Raw genomic sequence first — 18,953 nt, forward strand, 5'->3', positions numbered from 1 at the left:
ACATTTTATTTTTAATTAAATTAAAAACAAGCAAAATCCAAACTGTTTTTTTTTAAAAATCCATTAGAACGTGGCATGGTGCAAGAAATATTTCAGGAGATTGGCACCTGTCTGATGCTGGCACAATATGTCTTTCTTTTACACAACTGCAGAATTATATCTGGTTTTATAGCTTAATAATCCCCTGCTCTTGCTGAGATATTCCGGCACCTTGATATATGTGATGTCATCCTGTCACATTCCCTCACCTCTTCCAGCCAGCCAATGAAACCAGGGGAGGGAAGTACACAATGTGATGCTGTCATGACATGAGCAAGTGTGCCTAAATTTTGCAGGGAAGAACTCGACTCAGGGGTGCTATTTTTGGCAGCAGCCCCTTGTTCAGCGTAATATGTAATTCCTCCATCCATCTGCTAGCCTTGACCAGGATTCAGGAGAAAGCAGGACTATGAAAGCAGTTTAGCTGTATAAATCCACAGAGATTGGATCTTTTGGAAGCAAATAACACCCCAAAGCAATCGGGGCCTTTGTCGAGGGCACCCATCCCTGCAAAAACCCCAATCCACTTGTCAGTATCTTAAACAAAAATCATCCCCCCACCCCGCCCAAACTGAGAGCCCTTGGCAACTGACAACCTGAAACAAGGGTTTTCAAATCATGATGGATTTCTTTTTCAGAACGCACACAAGAAAACAGAAATGCAAAGCATTTCAAGATTTAAAATATTCATTTCTTTCATCACACGAAAAGAGAGAGAGGACGCAGGGCAAGTATGCTCTTTTGCACAAAGAAAGTCCTCCGATTAACAGAGGGACAACCCCTGATTCGGTAACAGAGGCCTCATGTCCAACAGGACTCTTGGAAAACCCGGGGACCTCCTTCCAACTGTTAAATTGTCATCATAATTTAAGGAATAAATATACTTCTAGATTAAATACGTGGGGAGAGGAAAATCCAAGGGTCTCATAGCACCTTTGTGGGACAGCTTGCAGCCCCATCTTTACTCCAGCAGAGTGGTTGACCTTTGGTTTCTTCCCAGCCCCCTTAACCTCTTCGTAGCACAAAGTACATGAACACTTTTTTATTTCAATGGGAGAATGGTCTTGCTCAGCTATATAGGGCCACGCCACCCCAGTTGCAGGACATTTATGCACAGCTTCTGTTCACGTGCTGTACAGACACTAAACCTGGATAGAGCTGACCCTTGCAGAATGGTGAGAACTCCTTGGTCAGGACTATATAGTTTTTCACAGACCTTAAGGCTTATATCAACAGACAGGGACGGGGGTGGTGGTGGCACGGGACAGAGCCTGCACTGTGTGTAGATAGTTGTAAATGGATGAAAACCGGAGTGCCCATCCATCCCCTTTCAAAACTATCTTCTGAACTAACCCCTAGATTTGTTGCTGCCAAATGCAAAACGTGTATATGGAATGGCCAGATGTATGACCTGCAGACCAGTGGGCACCAAATTTTTATAAGAGAGAAAGAAGAGGCCCCTTCCGCACACGCAGAATAATTCACTTTCAATCCACTTTCAATGCGCTTTGCAGCTGGATTTTACTGTGCGGAATAGCAAAATCCACTTGCAAACCATTGTGAAAGTAGATTGAAAGTGCATTATTCTGCATGTGCGGAAGGGACCAGAGAGAGTGTATGTATAAAATTTGTTTGGCTTTGTGAGCAGCCTACCTGCCCTGCTTCCCGGAGGAGGGCTAGTGTACCTTTAAGAGTCTCATGGAGGGCAGGATTTCGTCTTTTCGCATCTTTCTGTGGCTTTTCTCATCTTCGCAGCAGTGTGCATCCGCTGGAAGAATCTGCTGTTCTCTGCAGCTCTGAAAGCCACACGAGCTCCTTCAAGATCTGGACCAGTCAAGCCTGTTTCTCGTGTCCCAAGCTAGCGACTGTGCTTACCTATTGAACACTTCTAAAGCAGGGGCGTGCTCTGGGGATACAAATACTCCCACCCTAGTACTGAAGCAATCCAAACCTCTTGCCTTCCTCTTTCTATCTGTGGCTGAGCAGATTTGAACTTTCAGCAAGGTGTTAAAGGAGAAATGCTCCAGACTGAATGCTCTGCAGGCTACATTCGATGGAAAATGATTCCGAAACATACCCTGAGAAAACCCTGCTTCAATCTCGCATTGCCCACCAGTCAGCTAACCTCCCCAGACAGGCTAACTGCAGATATTTATTGGCATCTCCCCAAATGTCTTGTTCATTCTTTTTAAATGTCACATTTGAATGAACTCAGGATAAAGGCTTTGGCTACAACCACGCAGAGAACAACCAGAGATTCTGGCTATATTTGTGGTTTCAGCCACAAAGTCACGGACCTTCTGGTATCTCAGCTGAGTTAGCTTTAGGAGTTAAGGTGGAAATGATGTTTGGCACATGTCTTGTCTGGACAGAAAGACCAACAGCCTCTATGTCTGCATTTTCCCCAAAGAAATAAATTATTTAGATGAGAGACGTTTTCAAAGGGTGGTAATGGTGGTGGAGAACAAAGGTGGAGCAGACATTCAACCCCACAACTTAGATTTCCAGTAGGTTGTTCTGCTCTGGACTGGTGGTATCTTTCTCCTCTCCTGGCAGGCCATCCTTCAGGCCAGTTGTGGGGGAACCAGCCACGGCAGCAGCCTCCTCTCGCTCCCCTTCCCTGTTGGGGGGCTTGCCCACCCCCATCTCGCTGTGGGTTTTCTGATGCTTGCTGAGATGGTCGCTGCGGGTGAAGCGCTTGTTGCATAGCAGGCAGGTGAATTTCTTCTCCCGGGTGTGAGTGCGGACGTGGCGTTCCAGCTCGTCCGAGCGGGTGAATCGCTTGCCGCAGAAGAGCCAGTTGCAGACGAAGGGGCGCTCCCCGGTGTGCCACCGCAGATGAGCTTTGAGATGCGAGGCCTTGCCGTAAACCTTCCCGCAGCCCGGAATGTGGCAGCTGTGGATGGGCTTTTTCCGTAGGCTGGCTGCCGAGGCCCCAAGCCGCTCCAGCTCTTGGCAATTGGGGCAGTCGCAAGTAGACCTGCCTGCCGTGCTCCCGAATGAGCCCCCTCTTCCAGACTTCAGTCCGATCCCGCCTTCCATCAGGGAGTTGTTGGCCACCGGCTTGGGCTTGTACATTTCTTGGGGCAGGACGTGCTGGCCGGAAGAGAGAAGGTGGGACGAGGAAGTGATGCCCACCGCAGGGTAAGGGGCAGGGTTCAAAGTGGTGAATTCTGAGGTGTAACTGGGCAGTTGAGGGCTGATGGAAGCCTGGTTAGGCACAGACTGCAAAGAGCCCTGGATCCCATCTGACTGGGGCTGAGAGCTCAACCAATTGCTGTTGGAGTGCATGTCCCACCAGGAAGCAGTGGGGTTGCTGGAGCTGGTGGAGATGCCTGGGTGGATACCGGCTTTGTACCAGGAGCTGTAAGGATGTGCCATATCCAAAGAGGTGTAGACACTGGGGAGACAGTCAGGAGATGGGTGGCCCTTGGACACCAACAGAGAAGATGGATCTTGAGATGAGGGAGAGGCTGGAAAGGAGTGGGAGAAGGGGCTGTAGTCATTGTTGTAAGTGGTGGAAGCCTGCGGGCTGGCTGAGGGGGACACCAGTCCATTCCCGTTAGGGAAAGTGGCCGTGTAGGAATCTCCCATCCCTTCAGCCCCCCAGACTTTTGGAGCAAAAGGCTCCAGTCCCAAAAGATAAGGTTTCTTCCCCAAACTGTCCTCTGCTTTTCCTGGAGGAGGTGAATCCTGCGATGGACTAGTTCTTCCAAATTTGTTGCAGGTGTCTGTCAGCATGGCAAGGGGGCTGGAGCCATAGCTGGTTTCTTCCTAGTCAGAAAAGAAAAACAAAGGAAGTTAGAAAGCAAAGTGCTGGCAAAGGGCAACTGGATGGACAGTTTGGGATTACTGGAAATAAGTGAAGGGCAGAGGCGTAGCTCCAAGGGGGAAGTTGTGTGTATGTGCGCAATGCATCGGGCGTGTGCCCCTGTGGGGTGTGTGGTGAGGGCCTTCCGGGGATGTGGTGGGGGCGTTCCAGGGTGTTCTGGGGGCAGGGCAGGATGGGGACGGGGGACGCACCAGTGTGAGCAGCACAGAAGAAAATCAGAATTTCTGCTCTAAAGGGAAACCCAGTACAGGCCCTGAACAACAAGCAGCCATAAGCTGCTAAGCGAGAAACCACGTAGGCTTTTGTACACGGCCCTTCCAGACACTGGCCAAATGGAATTCATAGTGCCAGCAAAGACCGCTTTGTCCTAAATCACACCGACAAGAATGCAGGAATCCCAATGATAAAGAAAACTCCTTTTTTCCTGTCCTGGGAGATTCCCTCCCTGGCACCAAGTGTCTGAGATAGCCCAGAGAAGTGTCGGCAGTTAGTTTCTTTTGTTTAGATAAAGTTTAGGCCATAAAGGCACATTTAGATAAGGAAATAGAAACATCCTCGAAACAGGATGTCAATAGTGTGAATTATGTTAATACAAGTCAACAATGTATCTAAATCTCTGAATGTTTTGGGAACATTGGCCCTTTCTGCACGGGGCCAAAAACAGCGGCCCAGGGACAGAAAAACACCGGTCACTGGGGAGCTGTTCGCACATGCAGCGCTGCTGCAATGCAGCAGCACCGTCCTGTGTGGCCCCGAGAGGCGTGAAGGTGCTTTCTACCTCACTTCCTGAGGGAGGTTTTTGGAAAGCACTGCCTTCCCATTGGCGCGGTGCGAACCGCACTGCGCTGAAGGCACCATTTTCCTGTCCCCCGACTCACCTCGTCCTCCAGCGTCGGTCTGAGGGCTGCTGAGACCCGCCCACGCTGCCCTCTGACCCCTGGAGGTCGGAGGGCAGCATGGGCGGGTCCCTGCAGCCCTCCAGACCGACGCTGGAGGACGAGGTGAGTGGGGGGGACGCAGAAGAGGCGGCTTCTGTGCTGGCCTCTACAGGGGCCGCTCGCATGCTCCTGTGCGAACAGCCCCCTTCCCTCCACCAGCATAATTTCTGCCGGTGGAGAGGCGCCCTTTCCGCTATGTGGGAAGGGCCATTGAAACCTTCTCTTGATTGTTTTTACTTATGTTGTAACTCTTTTCCATGTATCGGCTATTCCCTTTTGATGTATGCTGTCTTTACCCTTTATAAACCCCTGGTTTGGACCAGTTGATTGCGACTCTCCTGATGCTAGCAGAACCCTTGTTGGTCTGAATAAAATTATTTCTTTAATTTTATTCTTTGTCGGTTTGGCTTATTAGCTTCTTGGTCTGTACGCTATCTCAGGGCCTACACCAGTGCACAGGGTGCTTTTCCCCCTTGCTACGCCTCTGGTGAGGGGAGATGTTAGGGATGCAGTCATAAAGCCACTCACACACGATGAGAACAATAATGTCCCTTTTTCATAAACAAAATAAGGGAAACTCCTACCCAGTAAGGAATCGTGGAGAACTGACTATTTTTACTGAGAACACTGAAAGCTGTATATTAAGGTGTTTTTTTAAATGCAAATATGTCTTCCCCAAACCCAACCCAATGCACTTTCACAATTGTTTGCAAGTGGATTTTGCTATTCCGCACAGTAAAATCCAGCTGCAAAGTGGACTGAAAGTGGATTGAAAGTGCATTATCCTGCAAGTGTGGAAGGGGCCTGAGTTGTACCCAATGTGCGATATGAAGAAGTTGGTCATCTGAGCCCTCCTTTTTCCTCCGGTGTTTCCCCTTTCAGTTAGGATGATGGGGTGTTGTGTGGTTCCGAGCTGTATGGCCGTGTTCTAGTAGCATTTTCTCCTGATGTTTTGCCTGCATCTGTGGCTGGCATCTTCAGAGGATCTGATGGTAGTAAAGCAAGTGGAGCATATATACCTGTGGAATGTCCAGGGTGGGAGAAACAACCATTTGCCTGTTAACAAGTGTAAAGGGTGCAATTAGCAAGCTTGATTTGCATGTGTTGGGTGGGATCCTCCCATTTAGCATGTGAGTAACCATGAAGATAGCATAATCAGTTAGTGAGGGCATCTGGCCTTTTGATCCCTTTGATCCCATCTGGCCTTTTGATCCCTTTGATTGATTGCTGCCTAGAGACATCTTTTGTATTTGTTATATTTTGATAGTCTTTTAGCCAGTGAGCTACCAATTAAGCTGCCAAAGATGGATACCACAAATTTTAAAAAATTTTCACCTGAAAGGGCCAAATATTTATAAATGGGTAAAGCAACCAGCTGTAAAAGATACACAAGCATTCAGTCAAACCATAGGTGTCAAACTCGTGGCCCTCCAGATCTTATGGACTACAGTTCCCATCATCCCCTGCCAGTGTGATGCTGGCAGGGATGGTGGGAACTGTAGTCCATAACATCTGGAGGGCTGTGAGTTTGACACCTGTGAGTTAAACTGTTGGCAATATGGAATTAAAGAGGACATATCTTCCCATTGCCTTCTATTACCTTTTACATTTTCCCCACCTTCCCTACCAGGAGTTCCAGATGGCCTGCATTATTCTCCCTTCTTTTATTTTATCTTCTCCAGAACCCTGTGTGGTAGGTTAGACTTTGAGATAAATCTTAAGGTCATCTGATGAACTTCATGGCTGAGTGGGACTTAAATCTGGGTCTCACCTAAGCTGATGATCTGACCACTTTGGCTCAGTTAGACAGAACAGGAAAGAAACCATGATTTAATTAAACAAACAATTGATATTGTAATTAGTGGTTAGTGAATGCAGTTAGTGAATAGTTAGTGAATGCAAAAGGTACTTTGCCATCTATTAGTTAGGATCCAACAAACCAAGGCTCTGATCCAGAAACCCTAGGCTAGCAGGATCAACCCTGGTTATTAATTGGAAGGGAGACCACCAAAGAAGTCCAGGGTTGCTCCACAGAGACAGGCAATGACCAGGGGTGGAGTGAGGGGGAACTGCACCTGGGGCACACGAGCTCCTGCGCTCTTCTGCCCCCTCCCTGGAATGCTCCTGGAACACCCTCACCATGCCCCTTCCAGAGTAACACTCAAGTTGACTGTGACTGGGCAGCATTTTCCACCATTATCAAACTAGGATCAGAAACTGTGGCTGGAAGTTTGTGTCACGTGAACTGAGCCATTCTCTCTCTCTCTCTCTCTCTCTCTCTCTGGTTGATTCCACACAGCATAATTATACTGGGTTACATTCGGTTTTTAAAAATCTTGGTCTATTTTATCCTGGTTTCTCCCTTTGCATGGGTACCTGTTTCTGTGAAGGAGTCAAGTTAAGACTGGGAGGAAATACTCCAATTTATTTTGCATGAGCCCGGATTTTTTTTGTTTTTACAATGTAGATGCAGCACACGTGCTCGAACATTCCCAGGGTGCTGCATTCTGATTGGCTCTTCTCCCCCTCCCAAAGGCTTCTGATTGACAGACCCACAGCAACTATAGGAAAACCAAGCAGGACACCCCCCCTTTTTTCCTCTAGCTTTGGAAAGGAGCCAGTGCAGTGGGCAACATGGCAAGCACGTTGTGCTATACAAAGTAAAAACTTTTGACCAGTACTGGGCAGAGCACTATGTCCCAGCCACATTTAAAGGTGTGCAGGAAACCACAGCACGAGACACTCTCACATACACCATATACCAAATAACATTTGACTGGTCTTTGGTGCTGTCATGGGACCCCTCCCCTCCCCGGATCCAGAGGTGTACTGGAGGCAAATGGTGCCTAGAGACATCCGTTCTCTGGGCACCCCCCCCACTACACCTGAGGTGGGGCCCCGTAGCCCACGTTCAACTCAGAGCTGGCAGCTGGGAGGGGGGTGGGGGGCGGGGCTTGGAGGGAGCCAGCAGTTGAGAGGGGGTGAGGCTTGGGGGTCCTTTGGCTTCCTTGGCCCCACCCATGTCGATGATGACATGGGTGGGGCCGAGGGTGCCAGAAGACGAGAACCTTGCCATCTTCCTGGTCATGTAGGGGGCCGATTTTGCACCCCCATGTGACCAGATCAGTGGCACCTGGGGACAGAGGGTATCCCCTGTCCCTAGGCAAATACGCCACTGCCAGGATCCCACTGGGAATGTGAGCCAGGAGATACAGGACTGGGCTGGCTGCAGCTCAACTAGTGAGCGGCACTTGGCAAGAGTGAGCTGGAACAGGGTGAGCCTGACGTAAGGCAGGGAGATCAGGCGGTGGTGTGGGAAAAATAAATCGGGTTTGCTCCCGTGGCCTTTGCACAGATGCGATTCAATGCAGGATTTTGGGGAAAAGGTCAACATTTTAGCGGTTTTTGAAAAACCTAGGATGAGGGGAATATTGTGGGACAAACCCGCTTTAGGATTGGGAACCGTGTGAACTTCTTGGCCAAACTGGGATATTTCTCTTGCTCAACCTGGGATATTTGGACCATGCGGAAACGGCCTCACTCTTTCTCCTGTCAAACTCCTCTCAAACACCGCCCAAAAGCCTCTGGGGGTGGGCGGTATAGAAGTCGAATAAATAAATAAATAAATAAATAAATAAATAAATAAATAAATAAATAAATAAATACATACAGACATACAGACATACATACATACATACATACATACATACATACATACATACATACATACATAAACAAATAAATAAAGTTGGCAAAACAGAATTTTCAATAGTTTCTAAAAGTTTTCGAAGATCCATCAAGGATTGAACCTTGCAAATATCTTCAGAAAGTGGGGTTAAGACTATGATGCTCAAATCTGGTCCTTGTGGCCAACACCAGTTTAACTTCTTTAGCAAGTATCCTAAGCAATGCTCTACCAGAAAGTCTTTTATACAAGGAGGTACATATGACGGATGGCATTATCAGAGATGTTAGTTCAGCTACGCTGCTGCTGACCTCTGGAACCATTTCCCACCCACCTACCCACTTCCTTACTATTTCAAGTTAAACTCTTCCCTTAATACCTCTGTCTCCTGAACTAAACTAGTCTCCATATTTTTAAACACTTGTTGACAACCTATTGTTCTCTCCTGTGCAGCTACTCAGGCATTATGTCGCACATGAGGGATCAAAATTCCTCTGGTGAGTTTTGTACGCACATTTTACCTGTAAAACGTAAGAGTCCTCATCTGGTGAATCAGGACCAATGGCCATTGTTAATTTTTGTCTTCATGACCAACTCCTGCCCCTGTTTCACCTGCTATGTGGTAAACCATGTGCTGTGAGATATCAATTTTTGGTACATTGCCAAGGTATTTTGTATCTCAGCAGAGAAAGATAGGCCATTTATGTTTACTGGAAAAATTCATGCAGTATCCTGAGGAAAAAGGTCTCAATTTCTGAACCTGAAATGTGAAAAAACTTGAAATTCAAGTAGCTTTATATTTTGCTCTGGTAGTTTCACAAACCTCTGCTTGTGGCATCACAGCCAGAGGTGAAATGTGAACCTTTGCTCTGAAAGCAAGGGAAATTACCATTATGCTGGCTTATGTTAATATGACAATGATTCAGTTCAGACACAACATGAAGCTTTGGTGCAAACTATGATCTGTTGTGCACTTATGACATCCCCCATACTTTAGAAGCTTTCCACTTGCTTTCATTTCCTTCACAGCACATTTCTCCCTGCCATTTTTCTTTATTCTGCCATGGGGCAAGATTTGTGCATTTGCAGAGAATTTGCCCTTTCCTGCCCTGGGTTTGTGCTCTTACCCATGACGGGTAGCATGGGTGAGTTCCTCTTTTCTTAGAAAATTAGCATGGAAAGGTCACTTGCAGGTCCTAGCGGGTGGGATTCCTGCGGTTTCTTGTACACGCATGTGCTCTCTTCAATCCCCCCTCCCATCCTGATGTCTTCTTAATGCTTCAATCCATCTGGTTTAAATATCATCTCGCCTCCATTTTGGACTGTTGACCTTTGATGTTTCTCCTAAAGCTGATTTCTTACTTTCTGAATATTAAAATATTAAATATCATTCTTTTGTTCTGCATTTGTACTATTGATAGTTTGATAGGATCACAGACTGATAGGGTGATAGACTGACAGACAGACCGACAGACAGATAGAACCATACTTCGCCTATGATTGAAACCCAAGTAGTGGCACTGAGAAAACATGCTATAGAAAATGTTGCTGGCATACAACCACTATACATAATCTGTGAATGAAGCTCTATCTATGGGGCCATCTGCTTTGCATGGTGTGTGTTCCTGTTTGTCTGTGCAGTGGCAGTGGTGGGGGGAGGGCATATGGTTCCAATCATAACTTGGATTTTCCATACACAGGAATTCAGAGGCATATCTAGGCAAACTGGAGCCCGGGGACAAAACCTGAGTTTGGCGCCCCCCCCCCATGGGCGGCCACCTTCCCCCACCACAACCAAACAATGATTTTTTGCACCAGCTCCCAAAACACCTCCCACACCCAGCAAAACATTCATGGCTCTCTCCCCACCAATTCTTTTTCCTAATTTTGTCCTCCCACCAACCCTATGAGGTAGGTTGTTAGCCTGAGAAACAGTTCCAAGCCAGTGCAAGTGGGTATTAAGCATATAAATCTCTCACAAATCACCCCTAGCAAAACATTTACCAAACAAATGTCAGCATCATCTCTCACAAAACACTTCCAGTGGAATCCACCCCCAAACAGCATAACTTGCAATGGTGTTTAAACTAGGGAGCCCAGATTCTTCTTTTAAATCCACTTTAAAGGGAGAATCTGGGGTCCCCAGTTAAAACAACATTGAAAGTGATGTTGTCTTGGGGTGGATTCTCCCCCACCCTAAAACAGCATCACTTTCAATGTTTAAACTGGGGACCTCAGATTCTCCCTTTATGTCCATGCCAGAGGGGGTGGATTTAAAAGGAGAATCTGGGGAAAATTGGAGGGTGCCTGCTGTCAGGGGTGCAATTGTTAAGCTAGCAGCACCAAACTTTCAGGGTATCTTTACCATCTTCTATTAGCTCCCATTGGGAACAATGGGAGATGGGGCACCCCTTTGGGGAGACCATAACTTTGGACCCCTGAACCAAACCTCACCTAACTTGGGTGGTATCATCAGGAGGGTCTCCTGAAAAATTCCTGAAATTCCAGTGTTGTTAGCCTAAAAACTGCGCCCCTGGAGGCCAAAACCTGAAAACACACTAAAAAATACAAAACACACACAAATGAACCTGAAATTTTGTGCCCCCCCCCCCCCCAGGGGGCACCCAGGGACATAGGGTACCCCATGTCCCCTAGGCAAATACACCACTGCAGGAACGTCCAGCTGATGTGGGGGGGGGGGTTTGTCTCAGAAAGCCACTGGTGGTGGCCAGCCCGTTCTTAGACTCGCACAAGTTCTATGGATGGTTGCTCAGGCAGTTGAAGAAAATCACCCCAACACATGTCTAGAGTAAGGACTGAGGCTCCTTCCGCACATGCAGAATAATGCACTTTCAATCCACTTTCAATGCACTTTGCAGCTGGATTTTATTGTGCGGAATAGCAAAATCTACTTGCAAACAATTGTGAAAGTGGATTGAAAATGCATTATTCTGAATGTGCAGAAGGGGCCTGACTGCAGCTTCAACCTGTTGAAGCATCACAGCACTAGCAGATATGCCAAAAACAAATAAGCATTTGTGGTTTTATAGTTCAGAAAAATAGAAAGGTGGAAATCATAGATAGCAGGGAGAGAGAGAACATGGATCCCTTCCACAGAAAACAATAGCAATCATGGGCACCCAAAGTGCATTACACTACAGGTTTTATGACGGATGACAGGGGGGTAATGTCTTTGGCATTTACAACAAATCTATTAGATTAGAACTACTTTACAGAATGAGGGTCACGGGCGCAAGAGTGCGTTTTGAAAGGTTGAGATAAAACCATGTAAACAGCGATTACACCTAGAAATGATAACTCTGCATTCAGAGCTAGTCTACTGATAATTACCATACGGTGGAGATAAAGTATAAGGCATGGCCCTGAGCCTGTTTGGTTTGGCGCCAGATGATTTCAGCACCTGCCAAACAGGTACGGTCTGAACTCAGCGTGCACACAAACGCTGCAGATTCAAAAAGTGTGGCAGCTATTAATGTCACTGAGGCCTACTTAGACAAATACCAAACGGTGAGATTTAAGGAAAAAACCAAACTCACAACATTTATTGAAGACTAATTTATTTGGTTTGGGACTGATTTCATTGTTAATTTAAACATTTGCTGATGGAGCAGCAGAGCAGAGAAAATAGGGGAAAATAACTTTATTGAGCGATGAGTGAATACATGTGTGAAAAGCAATCGCACTATACAGTGGAACCTCGGTAATCGTCGCCTTCAGTTTTCGCCAGTTTCAGTTTTTGCCGGTCTCCCCTGGACATTTTTTTGGCCTCAGTTTTCGCTGGGCACCTCCGTTTTCGGCTACGCCGTTTGCATAAATTTATGCTTTTTGTGTAAATTTGCTACACCGTTTGCATAGTGCATGTGCAAACGGCGTAGCTCGGTTTTCCCCAGTTTCGGTTTTCGCCGAGCATTGCCAAACAGATTACCAGCGAAAACCGAGGTTCCACTGTATTGCACTTTTGGGAGGAATACGGTGAAGCAACCTGTTGAACATCCAGGGATGTGTCAATGAACAGATGAAGGCCCTTTCTGCCCAAACTTTTAAAACATTTTGAGGCAGGGCAAAAAATGTTTCCTCCATGGAGTTTGGCATTGTTTTTACCGTCAGACTTTTTAAAATGGTCACAAAATGTTTTAAATGAATCCCCTTTTAAAACAATTCTCTGTTCAACCACTGTGTGATCTATTTACTATGTTTCCCAAACTTTGCTGCTTCCCTGAATTTTCTCCTCAGCCATTTTCTGAGCTCACTCCGTTCCGCCTCGCCTTTTATTTGCAGCATTTGGCTGTTTGTTCTTTTATTTTAGGGGGACAAACCTTTGAAGAATCAAGTTTGACCTCACCTGGAATATTATGTACAGTTCTGGGCACTGCAGAAGGGGGATATTGACCTGCTGGAGCGGGTCCAGAGGAGGGCAACCAAAATGGTAAAGGGTCTGGAGTCCATGCCCTACGAAGAGAGGCTTAGGGAGCTGGGGATGTTTAGTCTGGAGAAACGTAGGTTAAGGAGTGACATGATAACCACGTTTAAATATTTGAAGGGATGTCATGTTGAAGAGGGAGCAACCTTGTTTTCTGCTGCCTCAGAGACTAGGACACGGAGTAATGGATTCAAGGTGCAGGAAAAGAGATTCCACCTAAATATTAGGAAGAACTTCCTGAATGTCAGGGCTGTTGGACAGTGGAATTTACTGCCTCAGAGAGTGGTGGAGTCTCCTTCTTTGGAGGTTTTTAAACAAAGGCTGGATCAGCATATGTTGGGAGTGCTGTGATTGTGTGTTCCTGCATTGCAGGGGGTTGGACGATGGCCCTTGTGGTCTCTTCCAACTCTATGATTCTATGATTCTAAGTATGCAAGGCGTATAGAATGAAGCATTAGCATTGATTCAACACAGAACGAAAAAAAGAGGGAAACTCACATAATGGTGGTCAGGAATTGTTTCGAGGGGGAAATGCTGACATACATCATTGTAAAGAGGGGATTGAAAACGCTTTAAAAACATTTTAGGGGATTTGAGAAGAAAGGGTGGAACTGAAAAACTAGCTCCCTGTTTGCAACTGGTAAGCAGGTTGTGAGCCGAACCCATGGGTGTTCAAGCATCCCTGGCCTTGGAAACAGACGTGTAGGCTAGAGGACTTTAGGGTTTTGTGTCCATAGAACAGAGGTTAATTATAGAAATATATTGAAACTATGCTGTTTAAAAAAACATTTAAAACATGATGTTTAAATAAATAACGTATGTGGGGGAGCTTTGATTTGCCTTGTGCTTTCGGGACCTTTTTCATCCAGTTGTCATAACAGGCAATGCAAAGGCTAAAATCCTGGTCTTAAAATGATACAAAGACAGGGCGCACAAGCCGATAAGAAATCTCTCCATTTCACAGGCCGAGGCCATGAAAAGAGTATCAGATGAATGAGCACTTGGCACATTTTAACCCTGGGCAGCTGTGTTTACTGTTTGGATGGTTTCTCCTGGGTGGCTTATGCAGCTGCAGGTATATCTCTCTGCCTTCTCTTTTATTCGCAAAAGTTTGAGGCCACTGGTCTTAGCCAAGGACTTCTTTATCAGATTGAAAGGATTTCAACTTTTTATTTCCCAAAGGGAAGTGATTTTGCATATAGCAACATAGCTGAGGTGTTTTCCTACAAAATGCGGTGTAAAGTATGTTGCTCCAAGTACTGTGTCTTCTGTGCATTCTCAGTTGGGGCCATTGCATTGGGCATGTGCCAAGAGAATGTTGTATCCCCAACGAAACAGGAGTGGCATCAGAATCAGAAGGTGGAATGCAGCAGTTTGGTCCAGGCGGGCATGGGAATTGTCAAGGAGTTTTAGAGGTATCCCATTCACCCTTTTCTGATTGTTTTACATATGCTGGGAGCTCACATGCAAAGGGACAGTGTCAGGATATGTTTTCTCCTTCCATCAAAGGAATGCCCTCAGGTGGGGGCATTCACACCTACACCGGAGAAGGGGCCTCCCTCCCATATGTTAATGGACCTTTCTCCAAAGGGGGCAGCGGCAGGTGGCTGGTATATTGCTTCTCTGGCCTTGGGATGATCACCTCCACAACGGCTCTTTCTTTCTGCTGTGTCTTTCTCACATTTATGGGGGGGATTTATGGTTACTGCGTGGGGATAAAGACAGGGGCAATTGCAAATGTGGTCAGAACTGGCTTTTGTACATGCTGTTGTTTCCAATAAAGACTTCTGATCAAGAATTCAGAGTCCCTTGTTGACTCCAGTCCAGTCACAGAACCTGACATTGAGCCAGTTCTCCTTCAAACCCCGCAGCTGACTCCATACAGATGTCAGTGGGTGGAGCAACGGGCAGGACAACCAGACTGTTGGTCGTTGACAGATGGCAAAACCTCACCTAACATTTATGTGTGTGTGACAGTGATGCCTGCTATGGCCAGGAATGGCAGGGAACACTGCAGAGGCTATACAGAGGGGAAAGAAAAAGCCATTGTAAGCAACTGTGCCTACAGCATCTCTGCATACAGGTCATATCTTACATACTGATAGGGGTAGGGATATGGTTTCTAAGGGCTGGCAACCCCTGGGATCTTTTGAGGGATGAGACCAGGGCAGTTTTTAACACAAAGTTTTTGGGGATTGCTGGAGCTCTGCAATGGTGCACAGTGTCATGTCCAGAGGGGACATTGAGACATTTCTGATGCAAAGCTCTCCCCGTTCCAGAAGGCAGACAGGCTGGCCAATTACTGTGAATGTTAGTCTCTGGGTTCAACTGATTCAAAGATGTGTTAGCTGACATGGACAATATATACCACACTACGATAAACATTCCCTTCTCACTAGACACAGTGTGTAACAGACTTCTCTCTGTGATACACCTCTGAAGATGCCAGGCACAGATGCAGGCGAAACGTTAGGAACAAGATCTACCAGACCATGGCCACACAGCTTGGAAAACCCTCCACAACCAGTTGAATCCAGCCATGAAAGCCTTTGACAATACAGTGGCAAAGGATCTTTCTTTCATATTCATGCTTATTTGTGGATCTTCTGAGGAACTTCAGTTCCTGTCTACTTCAATCGGTCTGTCATGTTCATGTCCTGCTTCATTAGCGATTTCCCTCATCATCCCACTATATGTTCCTTTCCTTTGTTTAAAACGTACTGTTCCATCAGTTAGTTTGGTAGCAAAATTGACACGGCCAAGCAGTCTTTATGTGCCATTATATTGTGAAGACGCTGGCTTGATTAGACCTTTGCCCAAACGTCTCAGCTGTCATCTCACATTCTGTGCGTGTCCTTGCATTTCCCTTCTGACTTCCCCATGCTGTCAACTATTTATTCTTCTGTAGCCCTTCAGAAATGCAGACATGTGCGGACCTGGTTTTCCTAGTATGCCCTCTCCCCCCGCCCCTCCTTTTTTTGTAAAAACCAATGTTTTTAATTAACACCATGACTCACAAGGACTTCAATTCCTGGGGCTGGTTGAGTGGAATCTTCCCACACGGACATTCAGTGAGTCTTCAGTCACATTTCATTCATTCCTTTTCCTCCCTCCGCTCCCCATCCTGAGGCTGAGGGGAATGTGAGCAAAGCAAAATCCAGCACATTATATAGTTCCCTCCTCCTTCTCCTGGTGCCTATGCACAGCCCTCAACTGCTGTTGCTCATCTTCAGAACCTTCCAGCGCCACATGGACAGCCACATGACTTCTCCCCCATTTTTAAACTGATGCATGACATGGGGAGAGAAGATGGATTACAGGAAAACTCCTTGTCAGGAAACATAATGTCCCCGTGGATCTGGACACATAGAAACAATAGAATAGAATAGAATTAGGGATTCAACTAATTGTTGTGGGTTTTCCAGGCTGTGTGGCCGTGGTCTGATAGAACTTGTTCCTAACGTTTCGCCTGCATCTGTGGCTGGCAACTTCAGAGGTGTATCACAGAGGGAAGTCTGTTACACACTGTGTCCAGTGAGAATGGAATGTTAAGTGGGGTATATATTGTCCATGTCCCAGGGTGGGGAACCAGTCAGTGACTGTTTGGGTGGAACTTGGGTGCATAGCAAGTTCCACCCAAACGCTCACGGATTGGTTCCCCGCCCTGGGACATGGACAATATATACCCCACGAAACTTCCCCTTCTCACTGGATACAGTGTACAACAGACTTCTCTCTGTGATACACCTCTGAAGTTGCCAGCCACAGATGCAAGTGAAATGTTAGGAACAAAATCTACCAGACCACAACCACAACAACCAATAGAACCTGTGTTTCTCGAATTTCAGTACTACAAAAATAACAGTATTATAAAGATATACATACTAGTTTTATTTTGCCACTGCTGCAGATTTCCAAGTCACACAAGACAATTTTATATTTCCCTGCTGCTTACAGATACCAAGCCTGATATAACACACAGTGTTGCCAGGTTTTGTGTAGCAGCGCTTGAAGTACGTTGCAGAATAGCATGCGCTATAAACCAGGCTTAATACTAAAGCTGTTTTACTAGAGCAGAGGTGGCGAACCTATGGCACGGGTGCCAGAGGTGGCACTCAGAGCCCTTTCTGTGGGCACGCGCGCACAGAGTTCATAATGTGGAGGGGGGGACGGAAAATCACCTTCACACACACGCGCACGCACGCGCACACACACACACACACACACACACACACACAGGCTGGCCTGGGCATGATCCTTTACCTGGGAGTAAGCTCTGTTGCTGGCAATGGGGCTTGCTTCTGAGTAAACCTTCCTAAGGTCGTGATTCACCCATTCGAAGCATTGCATGGTTGTTTCACCAAGCTTACTCCTGAGTAACACACGCCTCTGAGCCAACCATTTTTTTTAAACTAAAACCTCAGGCCCCTTCCGCACATGCAGAATTAATGCTCTTTCAATCCACTTTCAATGCACTTTGCAGCTGGATTTTACTGTGCGAAATAGCAAAATGCAGTTGCAAACTATTGTGAAAGTGAATTGAAAGTGCATTATTTTGCATGTGCGGAAGGGGCCTCAGTTTTCAGGTTAAATTGCCATGTTGGCACTTTGCAATAAATAAGTGGGTTTTGGGTTGCAATTTGGGCACTTGGTTTCGAAAAGGTTCACCATCACTGTACTAGAGTATACTGTGACCTAATAATGATAGTCTTTTATCAGTCAATTTTATTGTTCCCTTCTGCTTTGTTTCCTTTTAATATGTGCACTCTTATCCCATCCCCCTTATGTTCCCATACCTTTTTGGTGTGTTTGCTATTTTCTTTTGCTAGTAGATTCTTTTATATATGTACTGAGATAGTTAATATATTTTATCCTTTTAATTGTGAATATCTTATCTAACTTATGCTGGTTTGTGCTATCGATGATTGTAGAAAAGGTTGAGTGATTGATTAAGACACAGGAAGTGAAAAACCCCCATGATTTTGCTATATACTTCAAAGGTCGTAAGAAGAGCCCTGCTGGAGCAGACCAGGGGTCCATTAATTCAGTGTCCTATCTCAGTGGCCAGCCAGTTATAGCACAAGGCTATTGAAAGGGCGTAGAGATTGAGGATTTCCTCAGGCTGTGGTACTCAGAGGCCTTCTGCTATAGTAACTGTGGCCATGAGGGACTGGAGCTACTCATCATAAATTCATCTAACCTCCTTTTAAAGCCATCTATGTTTGTGCCCATTGCAACATCCCCCAGAAGTTAATTCCAGAAGTCTCCCCTCTTGATGTAAAGATCCATATTTTCTCACACCCTGGGAATATTTTAAATGCCCTTCGGGGGTAGGGCGGTCTATTAAATGTAAATAATAATAATAATAATAATAATAATAATAATAATAATAATAATAATAATAATCCAAGACACTGCTAAAAGGGGCATGATGGGAGTGTTAATATACATTAGTAATGATTCCAGAATTCAGAGGTCATATTTAGTCCAGAAAAGTCAAGGTTGCCCTGCTTGCAATCTCCAGGAGCAAAATGGCAACAGAGGCTTTAGAAATCAGCATCAGCGAATGTCTAGAAAATCCCCAAATCTTTGAGAAAAACCATAGAGACTTGGGTAGCTCTTTGAGCACTGCAAAATGTCATGATGTCACTTTCATTTCTGAAAATGCAAATGACATGGCCTCACCTATTCTAATCCAACCACCCCCATTTTTCTCACACTACTCAATGAAACAAGGGTATGGATCTCTGGGTGGGAGGTTGGCTGAATGAAAGTGGCTGAATTTAGAAATTCATAAGAGGTCAACTCTTGATAGTCTAGTTTGCCATTCAGGGAGAGGTCACAAAAATTTAAATCACCTAGGCCAGGGGTGTTCAATTGGCCATGCCAGCAGGGGTTGATGGGATTGTAGTCCATGAACATGTAGTCCATGAACAATTGGACACCTCTGACCTAAGCAAGCAAAAACCTCAGGTCAGTTCTTGTTTCTCTGATTGAGGACTCAATATGCTCTGCTCA

At 45.9% G+C, this 18,953-nt stretch overlaps 1 protein-coding gene across 3 annotated transcripts in view; it reads right to left on the reverse strand.

The window, feature by feature from the left end:
• Positions 1 to 18,953, reverse strand: part of LOC125428495 (transcription factor Sp7-like) — a 100,360-nt gene that overhangs the window by 31,653 nt on the left and 49,754 nt on the right. For 2 of the 3 annotated variants that reach the window (XR_007243853.1, XR_007243854.1), the window contains exon 2: positions 1,725 to 3,813. Coding sequence is in view for 1 of the 3 variants with exons in the window: in XM_048488659.1 (XP_048344616.1) it covers positions 2,536 to 3,813 (1,278 nt within the window). In the remaining 2 variants the exon portion in view is untranslated. Of the gene's footprint in view, positions 1 to 1,668; positions 3,814 to 18,953 lie in introns of those variants that run through there. The other variant, XM_048488659.1, reaches the window with a different exon arrangement.

Source organism: Sphaerodactylus townsendi, linkage group LG03 (genome assembly GCF_021028975.2).
Source record: "Sphaerodactylus townsendi isolate TG3544 linkage group LG03, MPM_Stown_v2.3, whole genome shotgun sequence".
Classification (NCBI taxonomy): domain Eukaryota; kingdom Metazoa; phylum Chordata; class Lepidosauria; order Squamata; family Sphaerodactylidae; genus Sphaerodactylus; species Sphaerodactylus townsendi.